Source organism: Camelus dromedarius, chromosome 12 (assembly GCF_036321535.1).
Source record: "Camelus dromedarius isolate mCamDro1 chromosome 12, mCamDro1.pat, whole genome shotgun sequence".
Classification (NCBI taxonomy): Eukaryota; Metazoa; Chordata; class Mammalia; order Artiodactyla; family Camelidae; genus Camelus; species Camelus dromedarius.
The window spans coordinates 62774787-62802466 of NC_087447.1; the positions used below are offsets into that span (position 1 = coordinate 62774787).

The 27680-nt window shown below is 44.9% G+C and overlaps 1 protein-coding gene across 4 annotated transcripts in view; it reads left to right on the plus strand.

The window, feature by feature from the left end:
• The window catches only part of FAT3 (FAT atypical cadherin 3), a 613920-nt gene that overhangs the window by 519231 nt on the left and 67009 nt on the right, over positions 1–27680 (plus strand). For all 4 annotated transcript variants that reach the window (XM_031460537.2, XM_064492802.1, XM_031460538.2 and 1 more), the window contains 4 exons: positions 1940–6013; positions 10788–10984; positions 12007–12160; positions 14462–14695. In XM_031460537.2, the coding sequence (XP_031316397.2) occupies positions 1940–6013; positions 10788–10984; positions 12007–12160; positions 14462–14695 (4659 nt within the window). The remainder of the gene's footprint in view (positions 1–1939; positions 6014–10787; positions 10985–12006; positions 12161–14461; positions 14696–27680) is intronic.

Below are 27680 nucleotides of genomic sequence, written 5' to 3' on the forward strand. Positions count from 1 at the left end.
AATGAAGATGTTGCATCCATCATTCAGGGTTGCCTGTTGGTGCCCCTGCTGGAAGGTGACCATTACTCAGGTAGCTCCATATTTTCCTTCCCTGAGATGCTAAAGTGAAATGATTCCTGCCTTCTTGAGAGGATCTATGAATCAGATATTAGATCACACTCAATTCCGTGGTTCTGTTTATTCAAAATTTGCAAGCCTGTTCATGAGATCATTGAATTTCTTGTTGTCACAGCATGGTCACAGTTAGGTGGCAAAGTAAAAAAAACATCACAGTGACATCAAAGGTAATATTGCTTAATGTTCACATTGGGGCCCAAAATCAAATTCTTTATCTCTTTGTATATTTACATCCTCTTCAGAAATAAGCAAGTACCAGGGATGGGGGTAGAGCTCAGTGGTAGAGTGTGTGCTTAACATGCATGAGGTCCTGGGTTCAATCCCCAGTGCCCCCATTAAAAAAAGAAAGAAAGAAAGAAGCAAGGTATTTTATAGAAATAGATTTTATACAAGCATGACTTCTTTGTTTTCAGACATGGAAAAGTTTAGTTAATAAATACGTACTGAGAAGTATGTCAACAGCTGTATTTGTTGTCTATTTCAATAGACACACAGTATAGCTGCCCTCTCAGTCCTGAACCCTATCTAAATGTTAATGACATTTAAACTCTCTCTGTGTCTGCCATACTATTGCACTTCAAAAAGAAAGAAAAATTCAGATTTAGTTGAATAACCAAGGTTTTAAACTCTCGATGTAAAAGAATCTAGACCCATAGCAGGTACGGTCTTTGAGAAGTACAGACAGCCTTTTTAGAGATGCAAAAAGCAACACGGTAGATGATTCTGCTTCACACTGTCGACTACCTTTGGGCCACATTCTTCACATTCTTCACATTCTTCAAGTTTTGTGTGCCCCCTTCTTTCCTCCTCTTACCTTCCTCATCCTCGACAATTGCAGACTTCACAGCACTGCATGTTCCAGAGGCAGAGCTCTGAACTTGCACGGTGTCCTTGTCCACAGCCCTTGTCCACAGCCCTTCCCATTTCAGATGTGTCAAAGTTTCTCAGCTTCATAAGGGTTATGCCTCGAGTGCTCAGTTTGGATGCTGCTTCAGATTATTAATGGTTTCCTTCTTCACCGGAAACCTCTTAATAATTTAGCGAATAGAACAGTTACAGATTGGAACAACTGCCTTAGAATTTTTTGTGTGTCTACTTTGATGTCTGTGTGTGCATGTGTGTGTTTTGGGGTGTAGGTCGGTGAAGAGTAGAAGGGGAGCCAGGAAAAATCCTCATCACTTGCAAAGCAAATGGTGACTTGGGAAGAATTCTCCATGCCTGCACAAAACCCCCCTCAGCAAAGTAGTGTTTGCGATGAAGTTGGTTTTGATGAGATGAAACAATACCAATTCCATGTAGCAAAGCTTACCTTTGGGATCATCTTAAACCAAATGACTATGTGATAATGTTGTGAAGAGATTCCTACAACCCTCTTTCTCATAATCTAGAACATAGGATATGGCACTAGTTTGGGGATAAATACCTTTTTACCAGTGGCATTGGCACGTGCTAGCGCAATCTGTTTCTTTCTCACAAGGCTAGGAATAAGAAAGTCCTAAGCATTCTCCACAGGGAAGTCTTTCCTACAAACTCTTATTTCCCAGTTTGAAGGTTCACAGTGCTATGGTGTTGTTCTTGCTCTTATTAACCTGGATTAAGAAGATACTGATCAGAAATTCACAATTTACTAGAAAAACTCATTCAGTTGCTTTTGAATACCCCTAAAAGGGAAGTCTCTCATTTTATTTCAGAATGCGGTGGAATCAGTACAGATAATTGCTTTCTACTTGCCGTGTTGTGTAAAAGTAGCCTTAAGATGAAGAGTTAATCTTCAGAAAATGACCCACATGAACTCACTTCCCTGTTGATTTCTATATTGTAGGGAACACTGGGAACACATTTAAGATCGAACCAGTCCTGGGCATCATCACTGTTTCCAAAGAGCCAGACATGATGACAATGGGTCAGTTTGTCCTGTCAGTCAAAGTCACGGATCAGGGTTCCCCGCCAATGTCTGCCACCGCAATTGTACGCATTTCTGTCACCATGTCTGATAATTCTCACCCCAAGTTCACTCACAAAGACTACCAAGCAGAAGTAAATGAAAATGTTGATATTGGAACATCAGTCATTCTGATCTCTGCCATCAGTCAATCTACCCTCATCTATGATGTCAAAGATGGAAACTTTGGTGGGGCCTTCACCATAAATCCATATTCTGGAGTCATCACCACTCGGAAGGCACTGGATTACGAGCGTACTTCCTCTTACCAGCTCATTGTCCAGGCCACTAACATGGCAGGAATGGCGTCCAACGTCACAGTCAATATTCAGATTGTTGATGAAAATGATAATGCTCCAGTTTTTCTCTTTTCTCAATATTCGGGCAGCCTAAGTGAGGCGGCCCCAGTCAACAGCATCGTCAGGAGCTTGGATAACAGCCCGCTGGTGATTCGAGCCACCGATGCCGACAGCAACCGGAATGCTCTGCTCATGTATCAGATTGTGGAGTCCACGGCGAAGAAGTTCTTCACCGTGGACTCCAGCACGGGTGCAATCCGAACAATTGCCAACCTGGACCACGAGACCATCGCCCATTTCCACTTTCACGTGCACGTGAGAGACAGCGGTAGCCCCCAGCTGACCGCAGAGAGTCCCGTTGAAGTCAGCATAGAGGTGACAGATGTGAACGACAACCCGCCCGTTTTCACTCAGGCTGTGTTTGAGACTGTGCTGCTTCTCCCGACCTACGTGGGAGTGGAGGTTCTGAAAGTCAGCGCCACGGATCCCGACTCCGAGGTGCCCCCCGAACTGACGTACAGCCTAATGGAAGGCAGCTTGGATCATTTTTTAATTGACTCAAACAGTGGAGTGCTCACCATAAAGAACAACAACCTCTCCAAAGATCACTACATGCTGATAGTTAAAGTGTCTGACGGAAAGTTCTACAGTACCTCCATGGTCACCATCTTGGTTAAAGAAGCCATGGACAGCGGCCTCCACTTTACACAAAGCTTTTACTCCACCTCCATCTCAGAGAACAACACTAACATAACCAAAGTTGCTATTGTCAATGCAGTTGGAAATCGCCTTAATGAGCCCTTAAAATACAGCATCTTAAACCCAGGAAATAAGTTCAAGATAAAATCTACCTCAGGGGTCATTCAGACCACTGGAGTCCCCTTTGACCGTGAAGAGCAGGAGTTATATGAGCTCGTGGTGGAAGCCAGTCGTGAACTGGACCATCTGCGGGTGGCGAGGGTGGTGGTCAGGGTTAACATTGAAGACATAAACGACAATCCTCCAGTCTTTGTGGGCCTCCCTTACTATGCTGCTGTGCAAGTTGATGCCGAGCCTGGCACTCTGATTTACCGAGTGACGGCCATTGACAGAGACAAAGGTGCAAATGGAGAAGTGACCTACGTCCTGCAGGATGACTATGGCCACTTTGAAATTAACCCTAAGTCAGGGAATGTTATTTTAAAAGAAGCATTCAACTCCGACCTGTCCAACATCGAGTATGGAGTCACCATCCTAGCCAAAGATGGTGGGAAACCCTCTTTGTCCACATCCGTGGAACTTCCCATCACTATTGTCAACAAAGCCATGCCTGTGTTTGATAAGCCCTTTTATACAGCATCCATCAACGAAGACATCAGCATGGACACCCCCATTCTAAGCATCAATGCCACCAGCCCAGAAGGCCAAGGCATCATATATATCATTACTGATGGGGACCTTTATAAACAATTTAACATTGACTTTGATACCGGGGTCCTGAAAGTCATTAGCCCTCTGGATTATGAAGTTACGTCTGTTTACAAATTGACAGTAAGAGCCAGTGATGCCCTTACTGGTGCCAGGGCTGAAGTCACCGTTGACTTGCTAATTAATGATGTAAATGACAACCCCCCTATTTTTAATCAACCCACATACAATACAACATTATCAGAAGCATCTCTCATTGGGACACCTGTTTTACAAGTTGTCTCTACTGATGCAGACTCAGAAAACAATAAAATGGTACATTATCAGATTGTCCAAGATACTTACAACAGCACGGATTATTTTCACATAGACAGTGCCAGTGGCTTAATCCTGACAGCGCGGATGCTGGACCACGAGTTAGTGCAACACTGCACTTTGAAAGTCAGAGCAACAGATAATGGCTTCCCATCCCTGAGTAGCGAGGTCCTGGTTCATATCTACATCTCGGATGTAAATGACAACCCTCCAGTCTTTAATCAGCTCATTTACGAGTCATATGTAAGTGAATTAGCCCCCCGGGGCCATTTTGTAACCTGTGTCCAAGCCTCTGATGCAGACAGCTCTGATCTGGACCGTTTGGAATACAGCATTTTATCTGGGAATGACCGGACGAGCTTTCTGATGGACAGCAAGAGTGGCGTCATCACACTGTCCAACCACCGGAAGCAGCGGATGGAACCTCTGTATAGTCTCAATGTGTCCGTCTCCGATGGGCTGTTCACTAGCACTGCCCAGGTGCATATCAGGGTACTCGGGGCTAACTTGTACAGCCCTGCCTTTTCGCAAAGCACCTATGTAGCAGAGGTGAGAGAGAACGCAGCTGCTGGGACCAAGGTAATTCACGTTCGAGCCACAGATGGGGATCCAGGGACGTATGGGCAGATCAGCTATGCCATCATCAATGACTTTGCTAAGGATCGATTCCTCATAGATAGCAACGGACAGGTCATCACAACAGAAAGGCTCGATCGGGAAAACCCTCTGGAAGGAGACATCAGTATTTTTTTGAGGGCCCTTGATGGCGGAGGGAGAACAACATTCTGCACTGTCAGGGTGATTGTGGTGGATGAAAATGACAACGCCCCCCAGTTCATGACAGTAGAATACAGAGCCAGTGTCAGGGCAGACGTTGGACGGGGCCACCTGGTCACTCAGGTTCAAGCCATGGATCCAGATGATGGGGCAAACGCAAGGATTACTTACTCCCTCTACAGTGAAGCCTCTGTCTCAGTGGCTGACCTCCTGGAAATCGATCCTGACAATGGCTGGATGGTCACCAAGGGCCATTTTAACCAGCTGAAAAACACAGTGCTTTCCTTCTTTGTCAAAGCAGTGGATGGAGGCATCCCCGTGAAGCACTCCCTCATCCCTGTCTACATCCATGTCTTACCCCCTGAAACATTCTTGCCCTCATTCACCCAGTCTCAGTATTCCTTCACCGTTTCAGAAGATACAGCCATTGGGAGCACGGTGGACACCCTGAGGATTTTGCCCACTCAGAACGTCAGATTCAGCACGGTTAATGGGGAGCGGCCAGAAAACAACAAAGGGGGTGTCTTCGTCATAGAACAGGACACAGGCACCATCAAGCTGGACAAACGTCTGGACCATGAGATCAGCCCAGCTTTCCACTTCAAAGTAGCAGCCACTATACCCCTGGACAAGGTAGACATTGTGTTCACCGTGGACGTAGACATCAAGGTGCTGGATTTGAATGACAACAAGCCAGTCTTTGAAACGTCTAGCTATGAGGCAATCATAATGGAAGGGATGCCTGTGGGCACCAAACTCACACAGGTGAGAGCCATCGATGCGGACTGGGGAGCCAACGGGCAGGTTACGTACTTCCTCCACTCAGATTCCCAGCCCGAAAAGGTGATGGAAGCATTCAACATTGACAGCAACACAGGCTGGATCAGTACTTTGAAGGACCTGGATCACGAGACAGACCCCACGTTCACCTTCTCCGTGGTGGCCTCCGACCTTGGAGAAGCCTTCTCTCTTTCCTCCACAGCGTTGGTCTCTGTCAGGGTGACAGATATAAATGACAATGCTCCAGTCTTTGCCCACGAGGTGTACCGAGGGAATGTGAAGGAGAGCGACCCTCCGGGCGAGGTGGTAGCCGTCCTCAGCACCTGGGACAGGGACACCTCAGACATTAATCGCCAAGTGAGCTACCATATTACAGGTAAGTCTGCCACTCTAGTTTTCACTCTGTGCTCTGCCTTCTAAAGATGGAAGGTGGCAGGGGGTAAGAGTGGGAGAGAAGAAGGAAGATGGTATGAGGAATTGAGAGTAACGTAATCTCTTTGGGGCTAAGGAAGCGATCTCTGAGTAGCCTTGGTTTTTCAGTTGTTGGCTGTTGTTAACTCAGCCCAAATTAGGAGTTCTTTAGTTTGCCTCTGACAGATTACCCAGACCAGTACCTAGTCCTTGAGCCACTTTTTTTTTCTTTACTGAAGTATAATTGATATACAATGTTGTGTTAGTTTCAGGTGTGCAGCAGAGTGATTCAGTTATACATTTAAGTTTACATATTCTCTTTCAGATCCTTTTCCATTATAGGTTATTACAAGATACTGAATATAGTTTCCTGGGCTATACATTAGGACTTTGTCGTTTATTTTATATATAGTAGTGTGTTAGTGTGTATGTGTTAATCTCAAATTCTTAATTTATCCCTCCCCCAGTTCACCCTTTTGGTAACCATAAGTTTGTTTTCTATTTCTGTGAGTCTGTTTCTGTTTTGTAAATAAGTTAATTGATATCATTTTTATAATTTCCATGTATAAGTGATATCATATGATATCTGTCTTTCTCTTTCTGACTTACTTCACTTAGTATGGTAATCTCTAGGTCCATCTATGTTGCTACAAATGGTATTATTTCCTTCTTTTTTATGGCTGAGTAGTATTCCTGTGTGTGTGTGTGTGTGTGTGTGTGTGTGTGTGTTTGTGTGTATGTATGTGTATATATATATCATCTTCTTTATCCATTCGTCCATTCATAATGCTGTCACGAACATTGGGGTGCATTTATCTTTTCGAATTAGAGTTTTCATCTTTTCCAGATATATGCCCGGGATTGGGCATTGCTGGATCATATGGTAAGTCTATTTTTAGTTTTTTAAAGAACCTCTGCACTATTCTCCATAGTGGCTGCACCAGTTTACTTTCCCAACAACAGTGAAGGAGGGTTCCCTTTTCTCCACACCCTGTCTAGCATTTATTATTTGTAGACTTTGTGATGATGGCCATTCTGACCAGTGTGAGATTGAGTCACTTAATCATTTTTTTAAAAGTCCAGCGAAAGACTTCAGTTGAAGAAATAAAAAGAACAGCTCTTTGTAATGAGGGGATATATTTTTAACTCTATTCCTTCTTCCTACTTTTTGTAGCAGTAAGAAAAATAAATAGCTTGATCCCAGTAAGCGTTACTTACAAGTTTCTCCTGGTAGCAGAAACTCACATGTAAACTCACACACATATGCACAAATTAGAGGGCATTGTTTGACGTTTTGCTGGAAAATCTTCCATTATAACTCCAAGGCAAAAGGTATTTCTTCTAATATCATAATTTTCTTGGATCCCTTTTCTGCCTTTCCAAATAGTACATAGTGGTTCAACAGGAAAGCCAGGGTAGACAAACGAGGTCACACAGAGTGCACAAAAAGTGCCACCATTGCTCTAAGGGGCAGAGGATCTCTTGTCGGAGTGAAGAAGAGGTGTCACTGATCGGGGGTGGCATTCTGGGGGCGACTGGCCTTAAACTGCGAAGAAGAGAGGGTTGCTGGTGTGAGAGGCGTCTTCCTAAAAACGACTTGCGGGTTTTAAAGCTCTTATTTTGATGCTGTGACAGCCAAAGGTAGAACGTAAGCAAAGTGCCAGAAGATTTTAAAGAATCCATCAATACTTGTAGTCAGGTGGCTTCCCTTTAGAAAAACTACATTATGCAAAGTGAAAAATGAATTAATTAGAATGCCCTCAGGACACAGAATCTGCTTAAGTACGTTAGTGGGAAAGTTAATTAATCACTGCCGAATAAGATCCAGGGGAGAGTATGTGTGTCAGTGCTGGGAACCACCACACCTCCCTTCCACATGACTCTTCTTTTTCTTTATGGAACTGTTTTTTTTTGAGTGTGTGTGTGTGTGTGTGTGTGTGTGTGTTATCTTTTGTTTAAAGGTCTGTATGCATATCTGCCTTATCTAATACCTTCCGTTGCCTTTTTTTCATTAAAATGTGTATTTCTGCAATAAAGACATGAGTGATAGTGGTAAAGTAAGAAAGGTGAGTGAAGCATCACTTTGATTTATTTGCATTTAGCTTCAGACATAAAGCTTCTTAGGCATTCTGAGGGATGTGTTTCTATTTGGAAAAATTGTTCAACACTCAGCTTTAATTAATTATCTATTGTCTCTGAATTCTTAGTGGACTGTTTAAAGGGACCATCCCATCGACTTTACCAAAGTAATGGAAACAGAGTAGCTTAAAGCTACTGTTACTATTGGCCACGCCAACCACCAACTGATTTTAATTGTATTTAACTTTTGCTCTTGACTTAACACAGCTTGGCTGTGCTGCCACAGATTAACAAAGGACCGTTAATCATTGTATTTCACAAAAGAGCAGTGTGGGCCGGCACCGAAAGCATTTACTAGAGAGGTTAAATTTGTGCATGCTGAAATCATATTCAGCTGAAGCATAACTGAATCCCAGCCAGGGGTGGAGGACAGTGATATCCCAAGAAGGACCCCGAGCCTCACCAGAGTGCGTTTCTCAACCTCAACACTAGTGGCATTTGGGGCTGGGTAAGTCTCTATTGTGGTGGTTGTCCTCTGTTGTAGGTGACACAGTAGGACAATTGCCAGCATCTCTGGTCTTTACCCAGTAGATTCCAGTAGCACCACCAGCACTATAACCCTGGATGTGACATTCAGAAATGTCTCCAGACATTGACAAATGTTCCCCTGGAGATGGGGTGGGGGTTACACTCGCAACTGAGGACCACTGCCCTAGAGGAATGTGCAGCCCTCGCCTTCTCTGCTGTGTGCCCAGTAAAGTCCATGTATCCCGCGGTTACCCCGCACTGCTGGGCCCCAGGCTGCTCTGCCCCGGCCTTACATCCAGAGTACAGTCTGCCCCTCAGATCTCCGCTGCTTTTCACTCAGTCCCTCCAGCAGGACCAGGGATTTTTCTCTCTTTTCTTTTTTTTTTTTTTTTTTTAAATTGAAGTGTAGTTAATTTACAATGGTGTTAGTTTCTGATGTACAGCATAGTGATTCAGTTATACATATATATATTCTTTCTCATAGTTCTCTTTCCTTATAGGTTATTACAAGTATTGAATATAGTTCCCTGTGCTGTACAGTAGGACTGTGTTGTTTATCTATTCTGTATATAGTAGTTTGCATTTACTAATCCCAAACTCCCAATTCATCTCCCCCACCTTTCCCCTTTGGTAACCATAAGTTTGCTTTCTGTGTCTCTGAGTTTCTTTCTGTTTCGCAGGTAAGCTCACTTGTGTCATTGTTTTAGATTCCACAGATAGGTTATACAGTATTTGTCTTTCTCCGTCTGACTTATTTCACTTAGTATGATGATCTCCAGGTCCATTCGTGTTGCTGCAAATGGCATTATGTCAGTCCTTTTTATGGCTGAGTAGTATTCCTATGTATATACACACCACAGCTTCTTTATCCAGTCATCTGTTGATGGAGATTTAGGTTGCCTCCGTATCTTGGCTATTGTAAAGAGTGCTGCTATGAACATTGGGGTGCATGTATCTTTTTGAATTAGAGTTTCCTCAGGATATATGCCCAGGAGTGGGATTGCTGCATCATATGCCCTCTGTTCTTTGAACGATTTGTTGTAGGAAGGTGAGAGGGCTCCACTTTTTCAACCCAGTAGCCGCCAGTAGACGGCACGCTTTCCTTATTTATTTGTTTACTGTCAACTTTTCCCACTGGGGAAAAAAAAGCAGGCTCCACCACAAGAGCAGGGGTTTTTGTCAGTTCTGTCCACCGCTGTAGCCCTACTGCCTGGCACAGTGCCTGGCCCTGAGCAGGTGACAAATCCGAGTTGAATGCCCAAACAAACAAAACGGGGATGCTCTGACTGGATTCCGGGCTTCCTGCCAGCTGCCTCATCCAGTCTTCCTCCCTGTTTGAAGTGACATTATTTCCCACTTCAGGTTAAGAAGGCCAAGGTGGTTTTCTTCTTCCTTCCTCCAAGCTGCTTTTGTTTCTGTGTAATTCAGTGATGTGGGAAAGTAAAGTTGCAGGGACCACTTTCAATGTTCCAGCCTCGTCCAAAGCGGTTCTGCTCCAACTCCGCTGCTTTCCTGCCCCTTGCCCCAGCTCCCCTCTGATCAATCTAATCTACTTGCAGTGCTTATCTTTGAATGGCTCCTCCAACGACCCCCTCATCGGGGCTCTTTAGTCCTGATGGGTCTTCCTCTGTCACACAAACTTTTCTCCCCCGAATTCCACTCCTTACAAGAGAAGCCGCTGTATGATGAAGCCTTCATTAAAAGATTCCTTAATAGAACTGACTGCTTTCCTTGATTGCATAATCAACAGCTAATGAAACTGTCTTGGTAACAAGAGCTGTAGTGTATTACATTCTCTCTTGAGACAAAGTGGAAAGACAATTGCATCATCCCGAGAAGAAGATAGATTGTTCACAGTTTGAATTTGATTGTCCTTAAGGGGAACTAAACAAGAGATCATATCTAGCTTCTCTGAGTGCATTTTATTCTCTTGGAAAGTTACTGTTTTACTTTCCACACAAGCCAAGCATATAAATATCATGCTTTGTTGCAGGAGAATCAAAAGGAAGGAAGTGTCAGTTTTTTCCACTATAAATGATAGGGGCACGTGGATGACCTCGCATAGGCCTCTCCCTGTAGGTGGAGATCAAGGCTTTTCATTGCACATCTTCAAAAACTCTTTTTCACTGCAGGAGGGAACCCCCGAGGAAGGTTCGCCCTGGGCCTGGTGCAGAGCGAGTGGAAGGTCTATGTGAAGAGACCTCTAGACAGAGAAGAACAAGACATTTACTTCCTCAATATCACTGCCACCGACGGGCTCTTTGTCACACAGGCCATGGTGGAAGTGACTGTCAGTGACGTGAATGACAATAGCCCCGTGTGCGAGCAGGTAAGATTTGCGGATACGCCGGATACAACACTGCTTTTCGCTGTGCGTCTCTAGAATTAGGCCAAATCCCATTTCACTTTTCTCCTTAAGGCCAGGCTAATTTCTGCCCTTATCACCTTAACTAGGGAGCTCCAATTAGATATAAGAGGGTAGGAAGAGGACTCTAGGTAGAAATATGATAAACATGGAAAGAATATAGGTAACATCGTCGGGTACCTAATTCTGCCCTCCAAAAAACCAAACAGACAAAAAATAACACCATGAATCTTAAAATGAAATGTTGAAGGAATCATGAAGGACATGATGATTTTTTTCCGTCTGAACCACTGATTTCATAAAAGAAAAGTGGACCACTTGAAGGTATGAATCCTTTTTTTGTCTAAGTGGACACAGCTGGCTGGTAGTGATGTTGGGAATGAGGTTGGGGCTCTAGGCTCCTCATGCAGTGACCTTTCTACCACAGCTCAAAGCATGACAGCCAGTGCAAGGTGCCAGGACTCAATTTTATTTTGTTTCTTACCAAAGTTAAATCACCCTTCACTTACCTTTTCCTTACCGTGTGGACAGAGAGATAATACTGGTGTTCTGCAGCTCAGAAAAGCCTTGCAGATAGGTTTAATCTCTCAGATTCATGCTAAGCGTTATCAGTGGCTCTTTAAAGAGTTGAAGGGTCCCAAGGACTCACTGGTGCTTAACAGAAAAGAGGCACATGATCAATATGTGATGTGTGTCAGGTTTCCACCGGGGCAGGGATTTTTGTCTTTCTTCTTCAACATTGTACTCCTAGCATCTCAGTAGCCGGTGCTCAATCAGCATTTGTTAAATGAATGAGCGTGGGAGGGGCAGGGCAAGAGATAGTCTGTGTTTCATCACACAGTGTAAGGTGATTCTGTGCTAAAGGAAAAAAATAGCTGAAGGTAAATTATATGAATGCATTTCTATGGAAATCATTTATAATGCTCAGTATGACAATTGTTCCACAAATACCAATGATTTAATTACTTTACTTTACCTTTGCCTAGTTTGCATATACAGCATTGTTTCCCGAAGACATCCCATCAAACAAAATCATCCTGAAGGTCAGTGCCAAGGATGCCGATATTGGATCCAATGGAGAGATACGATACTCACTCTATGGATCTGGAAACAACGAATTTTTTCTAGATCCAGAAAGTGGTAAGGGAAAATTTATTCTTTGGGTAAATGCCATTGTTAATCCATGAGAGAAGTTAAACCCTCATCCGGTCTCATCACCAGGGGGCAGTTAGTATACAAGAATCCTCCTGCGATGCCCTGCTGCTGCCTTGGACTCTTAAGAAACACTAGTAGCACATGGTGTCTGCAGGACACAAGCTTCATTTGTCTTATAAATAAAACTTGCCCTGACTTTACCTGCATTTATTAGCACCAAGAAATCAGGCGTGTCTGTTTGCCCCTGTTCTTCCTCCCATCCATGAGTTAAAGCAGCTGCCCTATAAAGAGTGTAATTAGGGTTGTATCACAAATGCAGGTTCTCACACAAGCCAGACAGCAGTGCATAGTAGGAGAGTTGTGCCCTGTTGAAATCCCTTTTGGGTCCCTTCTCAATGCTTGTTAACACACTTGTCTGGTTTTTATTAAGCATTCCTGCCTAGTTTCTCCGAAGCTATGAGCCCCCAGATTTGCTTATATATGGAGGTAAAATGTATAAGGTGAAAGGTTATGTATACTAAAGGCAGATACCCGCGTGGAAGGCCAAAGCCAATGGAAAGACATTTTCTATGGAGGTAAATTAGTTCAGTGTTGTGTATTGGATGGTCCATCCACTGGCAATTTTTAAATGAAATGTGCAGATTGAATAACTTGCGTATTTCCAGCGTTGTGTTGGTCCTAATGAACAGTGACTAATTACTAGACTCCAGAAGGTGTTGACTCCTCCCCAGCCCTCTCCTGTGTCTGCTATATCTTACTGGGAGGCACTTAGCTACATAGCAATGTACTACTTGGCTATATAGGGCTGGACATTTTTTATTCACTAGCCAACTTTTACTGAGTAACTGCTAGACCTAAAGGCTCTCTATAGGATATTTGTGATGGACTCCGAGATGAACAAAACAAACCAGGCCCGAGGAATATTGTAACCTGGTGGAGAAGACAGAGCAGTAAGTCCGTAATAATAATCACAGAAATGACAATTATAACAATGAAAGGCAGAATGACATGAGTGCCTGGGAGAGATATCAGGAGAGTTCTGTCTGGGCACAGAGGAAGAAGGAGCTAATATTCTGATGAAAGGGAAGAGGAAACTGTCTTTAAAAACAACTGGTGTTTGAAGTGAGCCAGGATGCTAGTAGTTCAAGCAGGACTCTGCCAGACATGGGGGCCCCGTGGGCGGAGAACATGGCACATCCAGGGAACGCCAGGCCCAACACTGTCCCTGCTCAGATGTGCCACAGAACGGCCTGTGAAGGCTTGTGAGAAAGTGGAGGGAAAAATAGCTTTAGGTCAGATTGTGGAGGGCCTTGAATGCCCAAATGAAAAAAAATCACTGGATGTTTTTGAGGAGAGAGAACCGATCCAGCCTGTGTTTGAGAAAGGGCTGCAGTCAGGAAGCCCTAGGAGGAACCGCTTCCTAAGTAAAGATGGGTTCATCCCAATGACGTATCCAAATTTTACTGGAGAGTACATAATAATATTTCATGAGTCCTGCTTTTCACCAAACAATGTTTATTCAGGCCTGCCCCTGTGCTTATTACCATTAGCCTTTGAAATGTAAATAAACAACAACACAATCTCCAGGGAGGCTGACACCCAGGACCAGGACAGCCATTCCAGTGGTTAAAATACAGACATAATCTCCCTCCGTGTTGGCTGATAAATGTTGCTGCTCCCAGCTTCTCAAATATTCCTCCACCGGCACCCTCCTCCAGCAGACACAGAAAGGGGGGTCCACCCGTCACTGTGGGACTCCTTCGTGACCTCCATCTGCTGAAGCCAGCCTGTTTTGACTATTTGTTTTCCCCTTGAAGATGGAGTAAAAAGATATTAAGTATCTGGAAGGAGAGAGACGGCCCCTTCTGGGTCTACAGATGGTTGTCATGATGGAGCATCAGAGAACTAAGGATATTGGTCCATTCTCCACGCTTTTTCTGGAAAAACAGCAGAAATCCAGAAACACAGCCATCTCCAGAGCAGGTCTTGAGAGGTTTAACATGGTGTGGAGCTTTCTCCATGTTGCCAAAAGAAGGAATCCCCGATACAAGAGGCTTCACGGTGGGATTAATCCACTGGAAGTTCATGCAATTTGCTTTTTGTTGCATCCAGAATCCCATACATTTTCCCCTGATACTTAAAAAAATTGAACTTGCTCTGTTTTTCAAAGTTTGAGGCACTTGAGCCAAAAGTCAGCAGTCCTTCCTGTATTGGGGATCCTGTATGTCATTGATTCTCTGCTCATCAAAGATAGTCTTTGAAAAGCCAGGCCACTTATTTTCACAGGTGAGTTAAAAACCTTGGCTCTGCTGGACCGAGAGAGGGTCCCTGCGTACAGCCTCATTGCCAGGGCCACCGACGGGGGTGGCAGGTTCTGCCAGTCTGACATCCGCCTGATCCTGGAGGACGTGAACGATAACCCCCCGGTGTTTTCTTCCGGCCACTATCACGCCTGTGTCTATGAGAACACGGCCACCAAGGCTCTGTTGACCAGAGTTCAGGCAGTGGATCCCGATGTTGGTAAGTCAGGTACAAACATCCCTGTTTGTACAGTTGACACATCTTCAGGTGCTACTCATCCATTAGTTTCATCAGTTCACCGGGCCCTTTCCCATGGGAACCTGTCCATTAGTCCACGTTTCAGCTCTTCCGTTGAGTTTCAGATGCACAAGAGAACTCTGCAAGGCGTCTTCCCTCCTCTTTCTAGGGTTTGAAGAAGCGATGCTATGAATTCTTTGTCTTTTAATGAAGAGTTTTAGTTTGGGGGGGTGGGATTCAACCTTTGGAATAAAAATGATACCTTTCTTACTTGCCCATTCCCCCCGAACATAGTTAAAATGCTGTGCTGTGTGGCGGGGAGAATTCATTTCCATTTCTACAAAGAATTGCATCCCATGCTTCAGCTGAAATATGACTATCTCGATTTATGATAGTGCCCCACAGAGCAAAGACCAATTACTAAATATGCTGCCAGTCCAATGTGGATTTTTTTTTTAACTGCCATATTCTGGAGTATTTTGGTCCTATGAACTGATGTTACTAGGTGGGGTGGGGGGTGGTGGTGGGGAAGTGCTGGAATTAGAATCGAAAGTTGCTAATAAAGTTTGTGTTCAAATCCACTTTCCATAATGAGATGGTGAGTTAGAAAAGACCGGAGTTAATTGCTAGGTAGTCCTTCTGAGAATGCATAAGTTATTGAGGTGACTGTGTAATGGAATATAAATACGGAAGGGCACATAGACAGCCTCTTGGTCTTGCATTTTAAGAGCTGTAAATCAGAGGACTGGGGAACGATGGGGTGTGTCTGCTATGCTAAACAGGCCTTTATGTAATTCAGTGTCTTATTGCTTAATAATGAATTGAAAGAAAAATTATTGGACTAATGGAAAAGTAAATACATGGTAATTAGTTGAAAACAAACAGAGAGCTCTGGGTCTCTGCTTATTTCCCCTTAGAGAAATTAGTGGCTACACTTAGAATTATTACTCTTACCTCATTAGCATAATTTTTGAGGCTGAGAACCAACCCTTTAAAAGTTTGCATATTACAAAGCTTGGTAAAAAAAAAAATGGTAAACAAGAAAAGACTCTTTCATTGATTTATAATTATGTCATATGTACAAATATGCTTCTATCAAGGAAGATTAGAGAAAACATTTTCTGGACTCTTGTTAGCAGACTTTGGGGGAGAAGAGGACAGAAATCATGCAAACGAATTTAAATTTGACTTTGAGTATCTGTACTTGGGCCACAGATGAAATTTAAAGATTAAAAAAAAATTTTTATTAGAATTTCAATTTTCAAAAATTGGAATTTTTCTGCTCACTCCTTCCTGAAGGAATTGGGTGTGCTGTACCCACTAGAGCTTGAAGACATGAGTCTGATGCACGTGATATTTCAGACCAGGGAGGGTGGGGAGGTGTTACTGGCTCACGGATGTGGTGGGGGTGAAGAGTATGCAGTTAGCTCTGTCCCCCTGCTCACCTCTCCGAAGCTAGCGGTCCAGGTTGGGAGCTGGAGAAGAAGGGATGATTAGACTCTGGGTGTTAGCAGGGCAGCGACGATAAAGCCTTTAAAAGACCAAAGCAGAGTAACTTATCTTATCGTAAGTAAGCACCTCCCCCTGCTCATTTGCACTAATTAGCAAAAGGCTTACATTCAGAGCATCAAACAGACACAGAGGTGATGAGTGCTGCTCACGTGAAGCACGTTCACAGGGCCACGGTATCTGCCTTGGGAAACTCGAGCGTAGGGTACCTACCAGATTCTGGGTCATTGTCTCAGTTTTTGTAGAACTCAGTTAGCTTTAAAAAAAAAATAAAAGAAAAGAACTAAAATGGCTGAAGAAGAACAAATGAACACCTCTAAAAACCCAGACTGAGCAGCTACTGCAGCCTGGCACCAAGCTGAGGCGGTGGACATGGAGGTCTTGGTCAGAGCGTGCAGGGGGACTTCAGCAGCAGGGGCGTCAGTCTGAGCTGTGATCCAGCCCACGTCCTCCAGAGCCCCTGGGTGTCAGTGACCTGGGGCTTTCGTCGTTCTCATTAGTGGCCTGATCAGAACACTAATGTGTTCTCAGAAGAACCCACTTCTTGGTCTTCTGTAAGGCAGTACAGAGGACCCTGAGTCACGTCCTGAGACGACCAGGTTGTCAGTGGGCGATTCATCTGGGGACCAGATTCACCTCTGGCTTGAAGCAGAGTTTACACATGAATGGTTAAGACTGACTCCAGCCCTCCAGTATCTTTAGTTCGGCTTATATCCAGTGTTCAAAAAAGTTTGAATTAATTGTCAAGAAAAGTCGGGAGACATTTATTTGCGCTTTCAGTTTTTGGCCTTTTCTAAAAACAGCACTCAGAGACTCAGCAATAACAGACACACAGTCCCACAGTGGTAGAAGCTTAATAGCAGCTGCTCCTTGCTGGCAGCCTGTTCTCACGCCCCCAACCCCCAGCCATTTTTCTTACTTATGTTACCACCTGACTTCATAGTCCCTTTCTGTATAATGACAAGGAAATAACCTGATTTAAAAAAAAAAAAATTTATTTTGGAATTATCATAGGGCCACAGGAAGTTGCAGAAAAAAGTATAGGAGGTGGCATGTACCTTTCACACCCCGCATTTTATCCCAGTGATAACGTCTTGCATAACTGTGGTACACTCAGATTTTGGTGCATGTGTGCACACGCACGTGTCTGTGTGTAGTTCTGTGCAGTTTTATTTCCCGTGCAGCTTCATGTAGCTGCCACCACCTTCATTCATCCACCTGCTGCCCTTTCATAACCACACCCACCCTCCTCCCCGCACTTCCATCCCATCTCTAACCCTGGGCAACCAGTCATCTCCATATCTATAATTTTATTATTTCAAAAATGTTGCTTCCCTAGAATCACATGGTTTGTAACCTTTTGAAATTGGTTTCTTTCACTCAGCATCCTTCCCTTGAGAGCCATCCAAGTTGTCTAACTGGTTCTTCATCCTAGTGAGGAGCATTGGCTCCGTTTGTATCAGTGACAGGGCTTTTTGGTTCATGAAACTTCTTTTGTTAAACATATCCCTTTACCTAAAGTTACAAACGATTTTATCAGCATTTTGTTCCAGTGTATACTAAATCAGTATAAATTGTCAACAAAAGACAAAGATACATTAATCTGAAATCTGACTCCATCGCTTCTTAAATTCCAAACTCTTACAATGACTTGCTATCCTTTCATATCCTGGTTTTCTGATTTAAAAAAATATTATTGCTTTTAACAAAACAACTCTTCCCTATGCTGAATTCATAATTCATACTGAACCAACACTAATGTTAGAGTAACTGCCTAGATCAGGAATAAAATAAAAACAGAGGAGGGCAAGCTCATTTTAGCACCCATTTTATGAGTTCTAAGAAATAGTATCACAACTGTCCAGATTTTAGCATTAAATTCTTAGTTGTCCTGTAAAATGGGAACATCCCCAATCCCACGAATGAATGACATGACTTTATGACCTAACATTGATAAAAATGTAATCCTTTCAGTAAAGATGAGGAGACCTTTTGTTGCACCACCTCTTGGGGGTTAATGTTTTACTATTTATTCTACCTCTTAAGGTCAGATTTGTGTCCAGGTTCTCAATTTTGAGGATCTTTTTAAGCTGGAAAAGGGAATATGCCGGCATGAAGATCAGAGCTAAAATATGTGACCATTTTAGGCAAAAGGACATAGAAATAAAATGTAAACTTGCCCTGGAAAATATGCCAGAGCACATGATTTATTGAGAGGCCAATGTCCAGATATTTGAGATGTAAAAGGGCATACTTTTCCTCTTATGGATCAGGGACATAAAGCAGGGAAATGTTCTAATGAGCAACTCACTTGCTCCTTTCATGCAAAATATGTCCTGCAAGGTTTAGAGCTTCTTTCAGGGATTTCAGAGAAACTTGGAGGCTTGTAATACACATTAGTTATTTTCCATTCAATTTCCATTCCATTCAATTTCCACTCTATTTAGTGAGCAGCTAGGTGGCAGGCATTACAGAAGGAAGTGTATGAAGAGTGTGCGGCGACAGGCCCAGGTTCTCTGCAGTGGTGAAGGACAGGAATCAGGAGCACACAGACAGACCTTGCAGAAAAGGCAGAGCTCCCAGGATTAATGGGATCTCGTCCAGCAGAAGGAGGAAGGCATTCAGGAAGATGGGAACCAGAGGGATAAAGTCGCGAAGCTGGGAAAGTGTGGGCCCAACTGAACAGTTGGGAGAACGTTGCATGGTCACAAGGAGGAACATTGAGAGGACACAGAGGAGGTAGTGAGAGGAGAGAAGGCATCTGGGCCTGATCGTGGTGGTTCACCAAGCCAGGAATTGTGTGCTTAAACCAATGAGTGGAAAAGAACCACTGAGCACTCAGAAGAAAAGAAATTCACCAGGTCTGGGTTTTGGAAATGCTAATCTGTTGGGAGCCTCTAAAATCGGTGTGAGGAAAGCTCCCAGGAAGGTACTGAGAAAGACCATGAGGGCCAAAATTCACGCGGGAGCTTTAGGATTTAAAAGGAAGGAGCAGATGAGAGATTTTTAGATGTGAAATCTGTCCATTTTGGCAACTAAATGGATTAAAGGCAAGATAGACAGGCTAGACGAGGTTTCCAGCTCGGGTGCCGGGTGAAGGAGCTGCGGGAACAGAAGTAGCACCAGGGGCCTGAAGTCGGACCTGGTGTAGAAAGATGAAAAGCTGGAGATACGTAGGGAATTAAATACAGCCCTTCAGAAAAAAGTCAGAATAAAGATAGCAAGTTTGCTAATCATGACAAAGCAGGGAGGTTTTGCCTTCCAGGGGTTTACAGTCATTGTGAGAAACAGGCAAGCCCAAGTGAACATTCAGAGGAAGTTGTAATAAATGTAATAGAGTTGCAGGTGCAAAAGTAGGGATTTTGTAAGGATCAGTAAGCACGTGTGAATGCTAGCACGGCCTCTCTGGGAACGTGAAGACATGAACAATGAATTTCGAAGTGGGACACCTCAGGAAGAATTCACAAAGTGGTATTAGAATTTAAGTTGGGTTTTAAATGTTGGAGCTTGAACTTGGGTAGGCAAGAAGGGGGTAAAAGATCCAGTAGAGACATAGAGAGAGAGAGAGAGAGAGAGAGGGAGAGAGAGAGGGAGAGATGAGGATTGTATGAGCCAAGATAGGCTTCAATAGACCAAGGTAACTTTTGAAAAATCTCAGTGGCTTAGCACAGCCCAAGTTTAATTCTTGCCCATGTGAAGTGCGGGCCGGCATGAGTCCATTCAGTGATGTGGAGATCGGGCCCCTCCATCTCGTCAGCACCCTCTTGGTGACCTTTGGTGCCCGAAGTCACTGCAGCAGAAGAGAGGGATGGGGGAGGCCCACCGGGTCTTCCTGCCTCAGCCTGAGAGAGACCCACGTCACGCTGTCCACTGCCCAGAACCAGTCAGAGGAGCCTGGAGATGGAGGAGGGACTGTGGGCTATTTGGTGAGCTCTGCAGCGATGAAAGCAGGAGCAGACAACTGCCCCAGCAGGTCCCAAAGAGGCGGGAGGAGGTGGCATTACTAACATGGACAGGGAGGGTTCGCCTCAGCAAAACGGAGACCACCTGACCCTAGAAATGAAAGGAACGAGAGAAGCAGAAAGAAACCAAAAAAAACCTGACACTCAAAGGAAGAAACTCAGAGGGGGATGCTGAGGATAACCCACTGGGAGGCATACAGCGGCCCTCAGACCCTCCACATGGTGACACGTTCTGTCAACTAAGGAGGCTAACGTGGCGGCCTGGGCTGGGCCCGGCGCCCCGAGGTCCGCGCAGGGAGTTAGTTTCCGGGGCCAGAGGCAATGCGAGACGGAGTCACCCAGAGACGGGGAAGAGGGATCCCTCAGCCCTGCGGGCTCCGTAGGGGATGGGTTATAGAGATCAGTGATGTGCACTACATTCGGGGAAAATGTGAGAAATTCTCTCACAGTCGTCTAGAATGATAGCTGGATCCTCACATTAACAGAGAACAAGAAAGAGGCAGAGGAAACGTAGCTCTTGACAGAACTTTTCCGTGTTTACCCAAGTGTTGGTCTTCGAACGGCCCGCGGCTTCCTTAGTCTTGCACGGTCACTCGCTGTTGAATGGACTCTTGCTGTCCAGGTTGGGGATTCGTTTTCTGCGTCTTCTCATGAGGGAGATAGATGGCATCGTGACCCCCGTGCCGTGCTCTCATGGGGCAGAAGCTGGAATGAACTTGCCTTTCCAAATCACAGATCTTGTCAGAACACAGTGCTGGCCCAGTGTCTCGGAGCATTGTTTGCTCTGAGAGTGCAGCTTCTCATGAAGGAGCAGGAAATTATTTATCTGAGAGGAATTGTTCATGGAAATAACCACTGAGGGTTATTAAACAGAGATCTTTCTGACCAAACCACTTTAAATGACCCTCTCCAGTGGTTCCTTGCCTCTTCTGACATGTCCGAGCCTTGTGTGTCTGCCACTCGTTGGAGCCATGAAAAGAAAAGCTACGAGATGAGTTAAGTGCACAGTGAAGCACAGTGGACTTGATGCAGCTGCCGCCACCTGGCAAAGAAATGCTTGTCTATACCTGGAGTTCTTGCCTACCTTTGATTTGAAGGCCAGAGTTTCAACCCCTGTTTTGGTGTTCGAATTTAAGCATTCTCCTTCTCACCCTTCTGGTCTCATGGAGGTCCCTGTAATGAAGTTTGATTTTAAATCTTTCATCATCACTCTCTAGTCTCAGGGAGGAAAGCAGACATTCAGCATGTACCCTCAGAAGGATGTAGCTGAATATGTTACCTTTGCACTGGGCCCCAAAAGCAAAAGCAAAAAAACCAAAAAGTCATGCCTGACAGAGGAGGTAAATTCTGAAGCATCCCTTTGTCTCGGCCTTTGGTACCCGGGTGTGTGGGACAGAGAGGAGGGGCAGTCTGTGAAGTCTGGAGGAAGTCGGTTGTATCCGTATCCCACAGTGGAGCCATCCAAGGGGCCTGCCTTTTTTTTTTTTTTTTTTTTTTTTTTTGGACTTCCCAAGGAGACAGCTTCTTGGCAGCCTCATTCCCCAGCTCAGCCAGCCCCCCAGCCTCCTCTGGACCCTGCAGATCAGACCATGGGGATGTCCCTAAGAGACATATCTAGTAACCAGATTGATCCAGCAGTCACATGGGCATGAGGAAAGCCCTGGATGATTAGTGCCCTCTGTTGTGTGCAAGCGGTGTGACCTTGGGCCAGTCATTGGCCTCCCTCAGGCTGTTTTGTCTTCTCTAGTGTTTGATGAGAGCGATGCTTGCTTTGCCCACCACAAAGGGTCGGTGAGAGAGGCTCACCTTAGAGTGACTAGGAAGGCAGGAACTACGCTGGCCACATCTGCCTCCTGTGCAGCCAGGTCTCCTGCTCTAGCTCCTAGCAGCCGCTCAGGATTTTCCATCCGTGGAACTGTTTGTGTGTGTGTCTCTTCTCTCCTGTTCTTAAACCCTGCAAGACTGGGGCTTGGTAACCATGTTAAATGACAGTAACTGTAGTCTGGCTAATAACATTGACTTTTTGAGCCTCCGCTACATCCCAGGCACTGTGCCAAGTACCGCAGATACATTATTTCCACTTCTCACAACAACCCTGCAAGTTGGCAGGGTTTTTTTTATTGTTCTGTTTAACATATGAATAAACCCTGAAGGATTAACTTGCCCTGAAAGACAAACTACTTAGTGGCAGGGCCAAAGGAGGCTGGGTTAACAGGTCTCCAGCTAATAGTTACGTTTTTGTTGAGGGCGATGTTTCTCAAAACGTGGTCACTGGACTACACACTTTGAATGAGAGACTCTAGACACTGAACTCTAGACCTATCTTCTTTGAGAAGTGGTTCTCAGGCTTCAGTGTGCACCAGAGTCAGCTAGAGGACTGGTTAAAGTAGGAAGTTATACTTACCCCCGGAGTTTCTGATCAGGTCTGGGAGGAGACCTGCTCCTGGGCATTTCAGAGTAATTCCCAGGGGGTGTTCATGCTGTTGCTCCCAGGACCACACTCGGGAGAACCGCTTGCTTGGGAATTCCTAAGCTCTTTGTGTCACGAATACTTTAACAGTTTGGTGACACCTACAGATCGCTTCTCAGGATAATGCTTTACAATTGAGAAAAAAATCCAAAAGGTTACCAATGAAATGGGTGTCTCCAAATATTTTTTAAACTTGATACAGCATTGTAAACTGACTCTACGTCGGTAAAAAGTATATACATTAAAAAATAAAATAAAAATAAGACTGTATATTGGGGAAAAAAACCCTATATATTCATATGAATTTCTGCCATAGTACAGTAAATTACAAGATCTGGCACAGTAGATCCCACAACGTGTATCTTTTGCACAGAGGTAAGCAGGGGCATGCACCACAACTGTAAAATAGTGTGGAAACAGCTGCAGCTGCAGAATCACAGGTGCTGCCCATCCTATCGTGATCTGTTGCCTACATCTGTAACTGAATGTGATGTTCAATCCAGTTAGAGGTTAATGACAATTAAAATGTAAGTTTTTGATACAAACTACTATATACAGGATAGAAGAACAACAAAGTCCCAATATATAGCACAGGGAAGGATAATCACTAACATACAATAACCCATAATGAAAAAGAATCTGAAAAAGAATAGATGTATAGATGTATATATGTGTATAGCTGAATCACTGTGCTGTACACCTGAAACTAGCACAACATTGTAAATCAACTATATACTTCAATTTTTAAAAAGGCAGATTTTCCCCCTCTGTGGTAGGCAGCCACTAAGATGACCCCAATGACCCCCCACCTGTTGGTATTCACGTCTTTCTCCTAGAGAGTTGGCTGGACTTACCGACTCCTGACTCATTTCTGATGAATAGAATGTGGCCGAAGTGATGGCTGGTATCACTTCTGGGATTAGGTTACAGAGGGACTGTGACTCCCCTCTTGGGCATGCTCTCTGCATTACTCTGCTCGGACTGCCAGAACAAAATGCCATAGACTGAGTGGCTTGGACAACAGAAATTAACCTTCTCACAGTTCTGGAGGCTGGATGTCAGCTCAGGGTACTTATACGAGACCACATGTGCAGTGGAGAACGAAAGAGTTCTCTCTCTCTTCCTCCTCTTACAGGCCACCAGACTTGTTGGATTAGGACCCCCATCCTTATGACCTCTGTAACCTTACTGTCTCCTGAAGCCCTGTCTCTAAATACAGTCATCTTGGGGGTTAGGTCTTCAACACCTCGATTTCAGGGTTGGGGGGACACAGTTCAGTGCAAAGACCCCCCCCCCCTCACTCTCTCACCCTGGGGCAGAGAGCTAGGATATGGTGAGGCAGCCGTGGGGGAGGCCCACATGACGGGGGATCGAGGCCCACCATCAGCTGCACGAGTGAGCTTGAAAGCGGACCCCGCCCCCACCTCCCCTGGGGCCTTCAGATGTTGGGCACCCCTGCCCAACAGCTTGGCTGCAACCTCACGTATAACCTTGAGCCACAGACAGCCAGCTCAGCCAGGCCTGGGTTCTGCCCCAGAGAAACCTTGAGACCCTAAATATTTGTTGTTTTCTGCTGCTAAGCTCCAGGGGCATGTGGCGTGGCGCAATAGCAAGCTAGTGCCCCACGCAAGTTCATGGGCCTCCTGAATTCCACACGTGTAGCCTTGAGCTCCCCACTGCAGCCGTGATCCTTCCCCGGGCTCTGCTCTGTGAGGACGAAGGGCTCGTGTGGCTCAGTGGCAGTTAAGATGGGGCCTTCCCTCCGGGAGGAGCGGCTCAGCCGAGCTGGGGACACAGCTGCTGGGACGTGGGCAGGGGCTGAGCGAGGACCTAACAGCTGCTGACTGCTCTTCACCGCTGTTCTCGGGGCTCCATGGGTTCTCCCCGGGGTGCTAGGCCCCTCCCTCTGTGAACCGTGGTCCCTGAGGGTCTTGGGATGTTACACTGGAAAGGCTCTGAGACAAAATCCAGTGAAACCCCTCTTTTTCTAAGGAGGAAACTGAGGCCCCGCGATAAAGAGACTTACCCAAGATGACTTCGTCAGTGGCAGAGCTGGGTCTAAAAAGAGGCTATCCTGACACGTCCGTGTAACGCTCTCTTCTCTACTCTAGTAATTTCCATCCGAAGATGTTTTGAGGGGGACTCAATTCTGACATCACCTGTCTGCTCTTCAGTATTACCTGTTCTCTGTCTTTCCTCGCGCCTTCGAAATTGTTACCTCTAAGCTGCACTGATCAATGATTTAATGTTTTTTTTTCTTCCCCAAAGCTCTGTTATTTTCTGAAGTATTAAATTTTTGAAAGCAGCTGAAAGACTATTAAAATGTCCATAAAAACAAAATAATTCCCAAAAAAACAGAGACATGAGCCATTCTCTGGAGCACATTATGGCCGGAGCCCTTTGTCTATGGCAGATATCAAAAAAAGACAATCTTACGCTTGAAGGCTTTCTCCGGAGAGCCCCAAACCCTTACACATGTAATCTTGCTATGGCTAGAACAGACCTTGACACTTCCGCCTGCAGATGGAGAAACTGAGTTTTCAAAACGTTTTGGCAGCTCCTCCCAGGGCATCTGTAAAATGGATAGTGGCCCTGAGGAAAGGGCTCCAGGGCCCGGTAAGCCCCTCACTGATTCTTCACCTCCCACCAGCATCAGGACATCTTCTGCAGTTCATGCGGCGACATGGCAGACTGTGACGCCCCGTCACCTCTGGGTCACATCATCCTGTCCCTTTGGGAAGTGACATCACACAGTGGCTTTGGGATGAGACCAGATCCAGTCTCCCAGCTCCAACCCTTACTGTCTGTCTGACCTTAAATAAGCTCCCCAACCCCTCTGAACTCCTCTTCCCCTCAGGCAAAGTGAGGTATTAAAACCTTGTGTCCTCTCCAGACCATGAGCTCCTGGACGGTTGGCCCCTTCATCTCTGTGTCACCAGCCACCCACTATGTGCTTTCTGCAAGTTATTGGAAGAACTAATTAGACATTCCACCTTAATTCCTGACTGTCATGTCTAGGACATGTGTGGATTCCTTCCTCAGGGGTTTTCACACACACAACCCAGACTCCCTCGTGTTGGAATCCTCCTTAGAGGCTGGAAATCCCCGTCTCCAGTCCCCCTGGAGACCATGCAAATGACTTCTGTCACATGGGGCTGAATTTAGGAAAACAAAGTGACCTCCCCTATGTCCAAGAAAATAGGATGCCTTCAGTTGATTAGAGCCCTGGGAACCACTCCCTCTCAAATCCAGGATCAGCAGCAGAAATAAAATCATGCACAAAAATCAGACAAACTGGTTGTCAGCCCTGGCTGTACATCAGAATCCCCTTGGGAGCTTTTAAAAATAAACAGACAAAAATAAACCAACAAGCAAGGGATCCATCTCCAAAATCTGATTCAGAAAGTCTGGGAGAGAGCTGAATATATCTATATATATCTATCTATATATCTATCTATATATCTATATATATATAGATATATATATATATATATATCTATATATATATTTTTTTTTCCTCTAGTAGACCTTGCTGCCTTGTGTAGGACTCTTTGCATTGGACATACACAATTTGTTATTATTACTCTTTTTAAAATCCAGTTTCTTCCAAGCAGAGGGGTCAAAACACCAGTTGTCAAATGAAACAGCTAATTCCTTTCAGAAAGGGGCTATTTTAGTGAAGTGTTTCAGGAGGCGCCCGCAGGCAGGGAATTCTAACAGTTGATCGCAATAATTTATTCCCATGAGCTCCCCAGCTCACACACAGCCTCATCCAGAGATGCCACAGGTCAGTAACAGGCTTCTGAGCCGCTCAGTTGGATCACTCCTTATCCAACACGCAGCAATGCAGAGGATGGTTTAAGGGAGTGCTGGCGTGACTGGGGGAGTTTCCACCTACCCCTGAGCATCGCTTTGGACCCCCCAGCTTTGCCTTGATGCCTCTGCAGGGTGCGTTGAGGCTCAGTGGAGTGTGCTTATCAGCTTTGCTGCAGGATACACGCTATCATCTCTCCTTGTGAAGCCTCCTTGACAAGCACAATTAAGTTGTCCATCATCCATGGGGAGCTCTTGGAATAACTTCTCACATGTTATATAGTGATTCCCACCCATACGCCCTCTCCATCTCTCTCCTTCCAACCTTCCTTCTTCTCCCTTTGCTAATTTATCATAAACTTATGCCAGTTTTTCATTTACTCTGCCTGTAATTGTTTATAACAGCTCTGGTAACTTGCTAGTGGCTCCCAAAACAGACAGCTTCGGGACCTGCCATTCTAAACTTAGAATTCAGCGACACCGAACCCTGACCTTTTCTGAGGGCACCTTGCAATTCATCTTAACTTCACGTATGTTCACATGACCCAAAATGCCCTTTCTTCTTGTCACTTTCCCACTTTGGTGCTCCTGACGACGCCCGTCTTTCCTTCATGGCTCAATTCATTTGTTTCCTTCTCTGGAAAACTTCCCTTGGCCTCACTCTCCAATAATCAACTATATATAGGTTGTCTCCTGAGAAATGGGAGACACTTGAGGCTGTGATCCATTCTTCTTTGCATCCCCAATGCCTGCTGTATGGCAAAAGTCCTGTGAATATCTGTTGGATGGATGAATGAATTGATCCATCATAGTCAATGATGCACTCAAAAATATTTTTAGTGTTACTGTTGCTGCATGGAAGTTCTGTGCACCAACAGAGATGGAATTTTGAGTACTTGGTTGATGGACTCATTTACTTATACTTGACTACCCTAGACCTGGCAGAATGCCAAGCTATAGATGCTTGGAAGAGTTTATATCCTGATGAGTTACAGCTTTTGAGGGCTCACAGAAAGCAGCCACAGCAATGGAGCCGACTTTATCAGTGTGCAGCCTTTGCAGTTGTACAGGGCCCCCTGCTTAGAAGGGCCCCATGTTGGCTTAATGCTCCCCCATGGCTGCACTGGACTTCTTAACATTTTTTTATGGAAGTATAGTTGATTTACACATTGTGTTAGTTTCAGGTGTACAGCAAAGTGATTCAGTTATACAT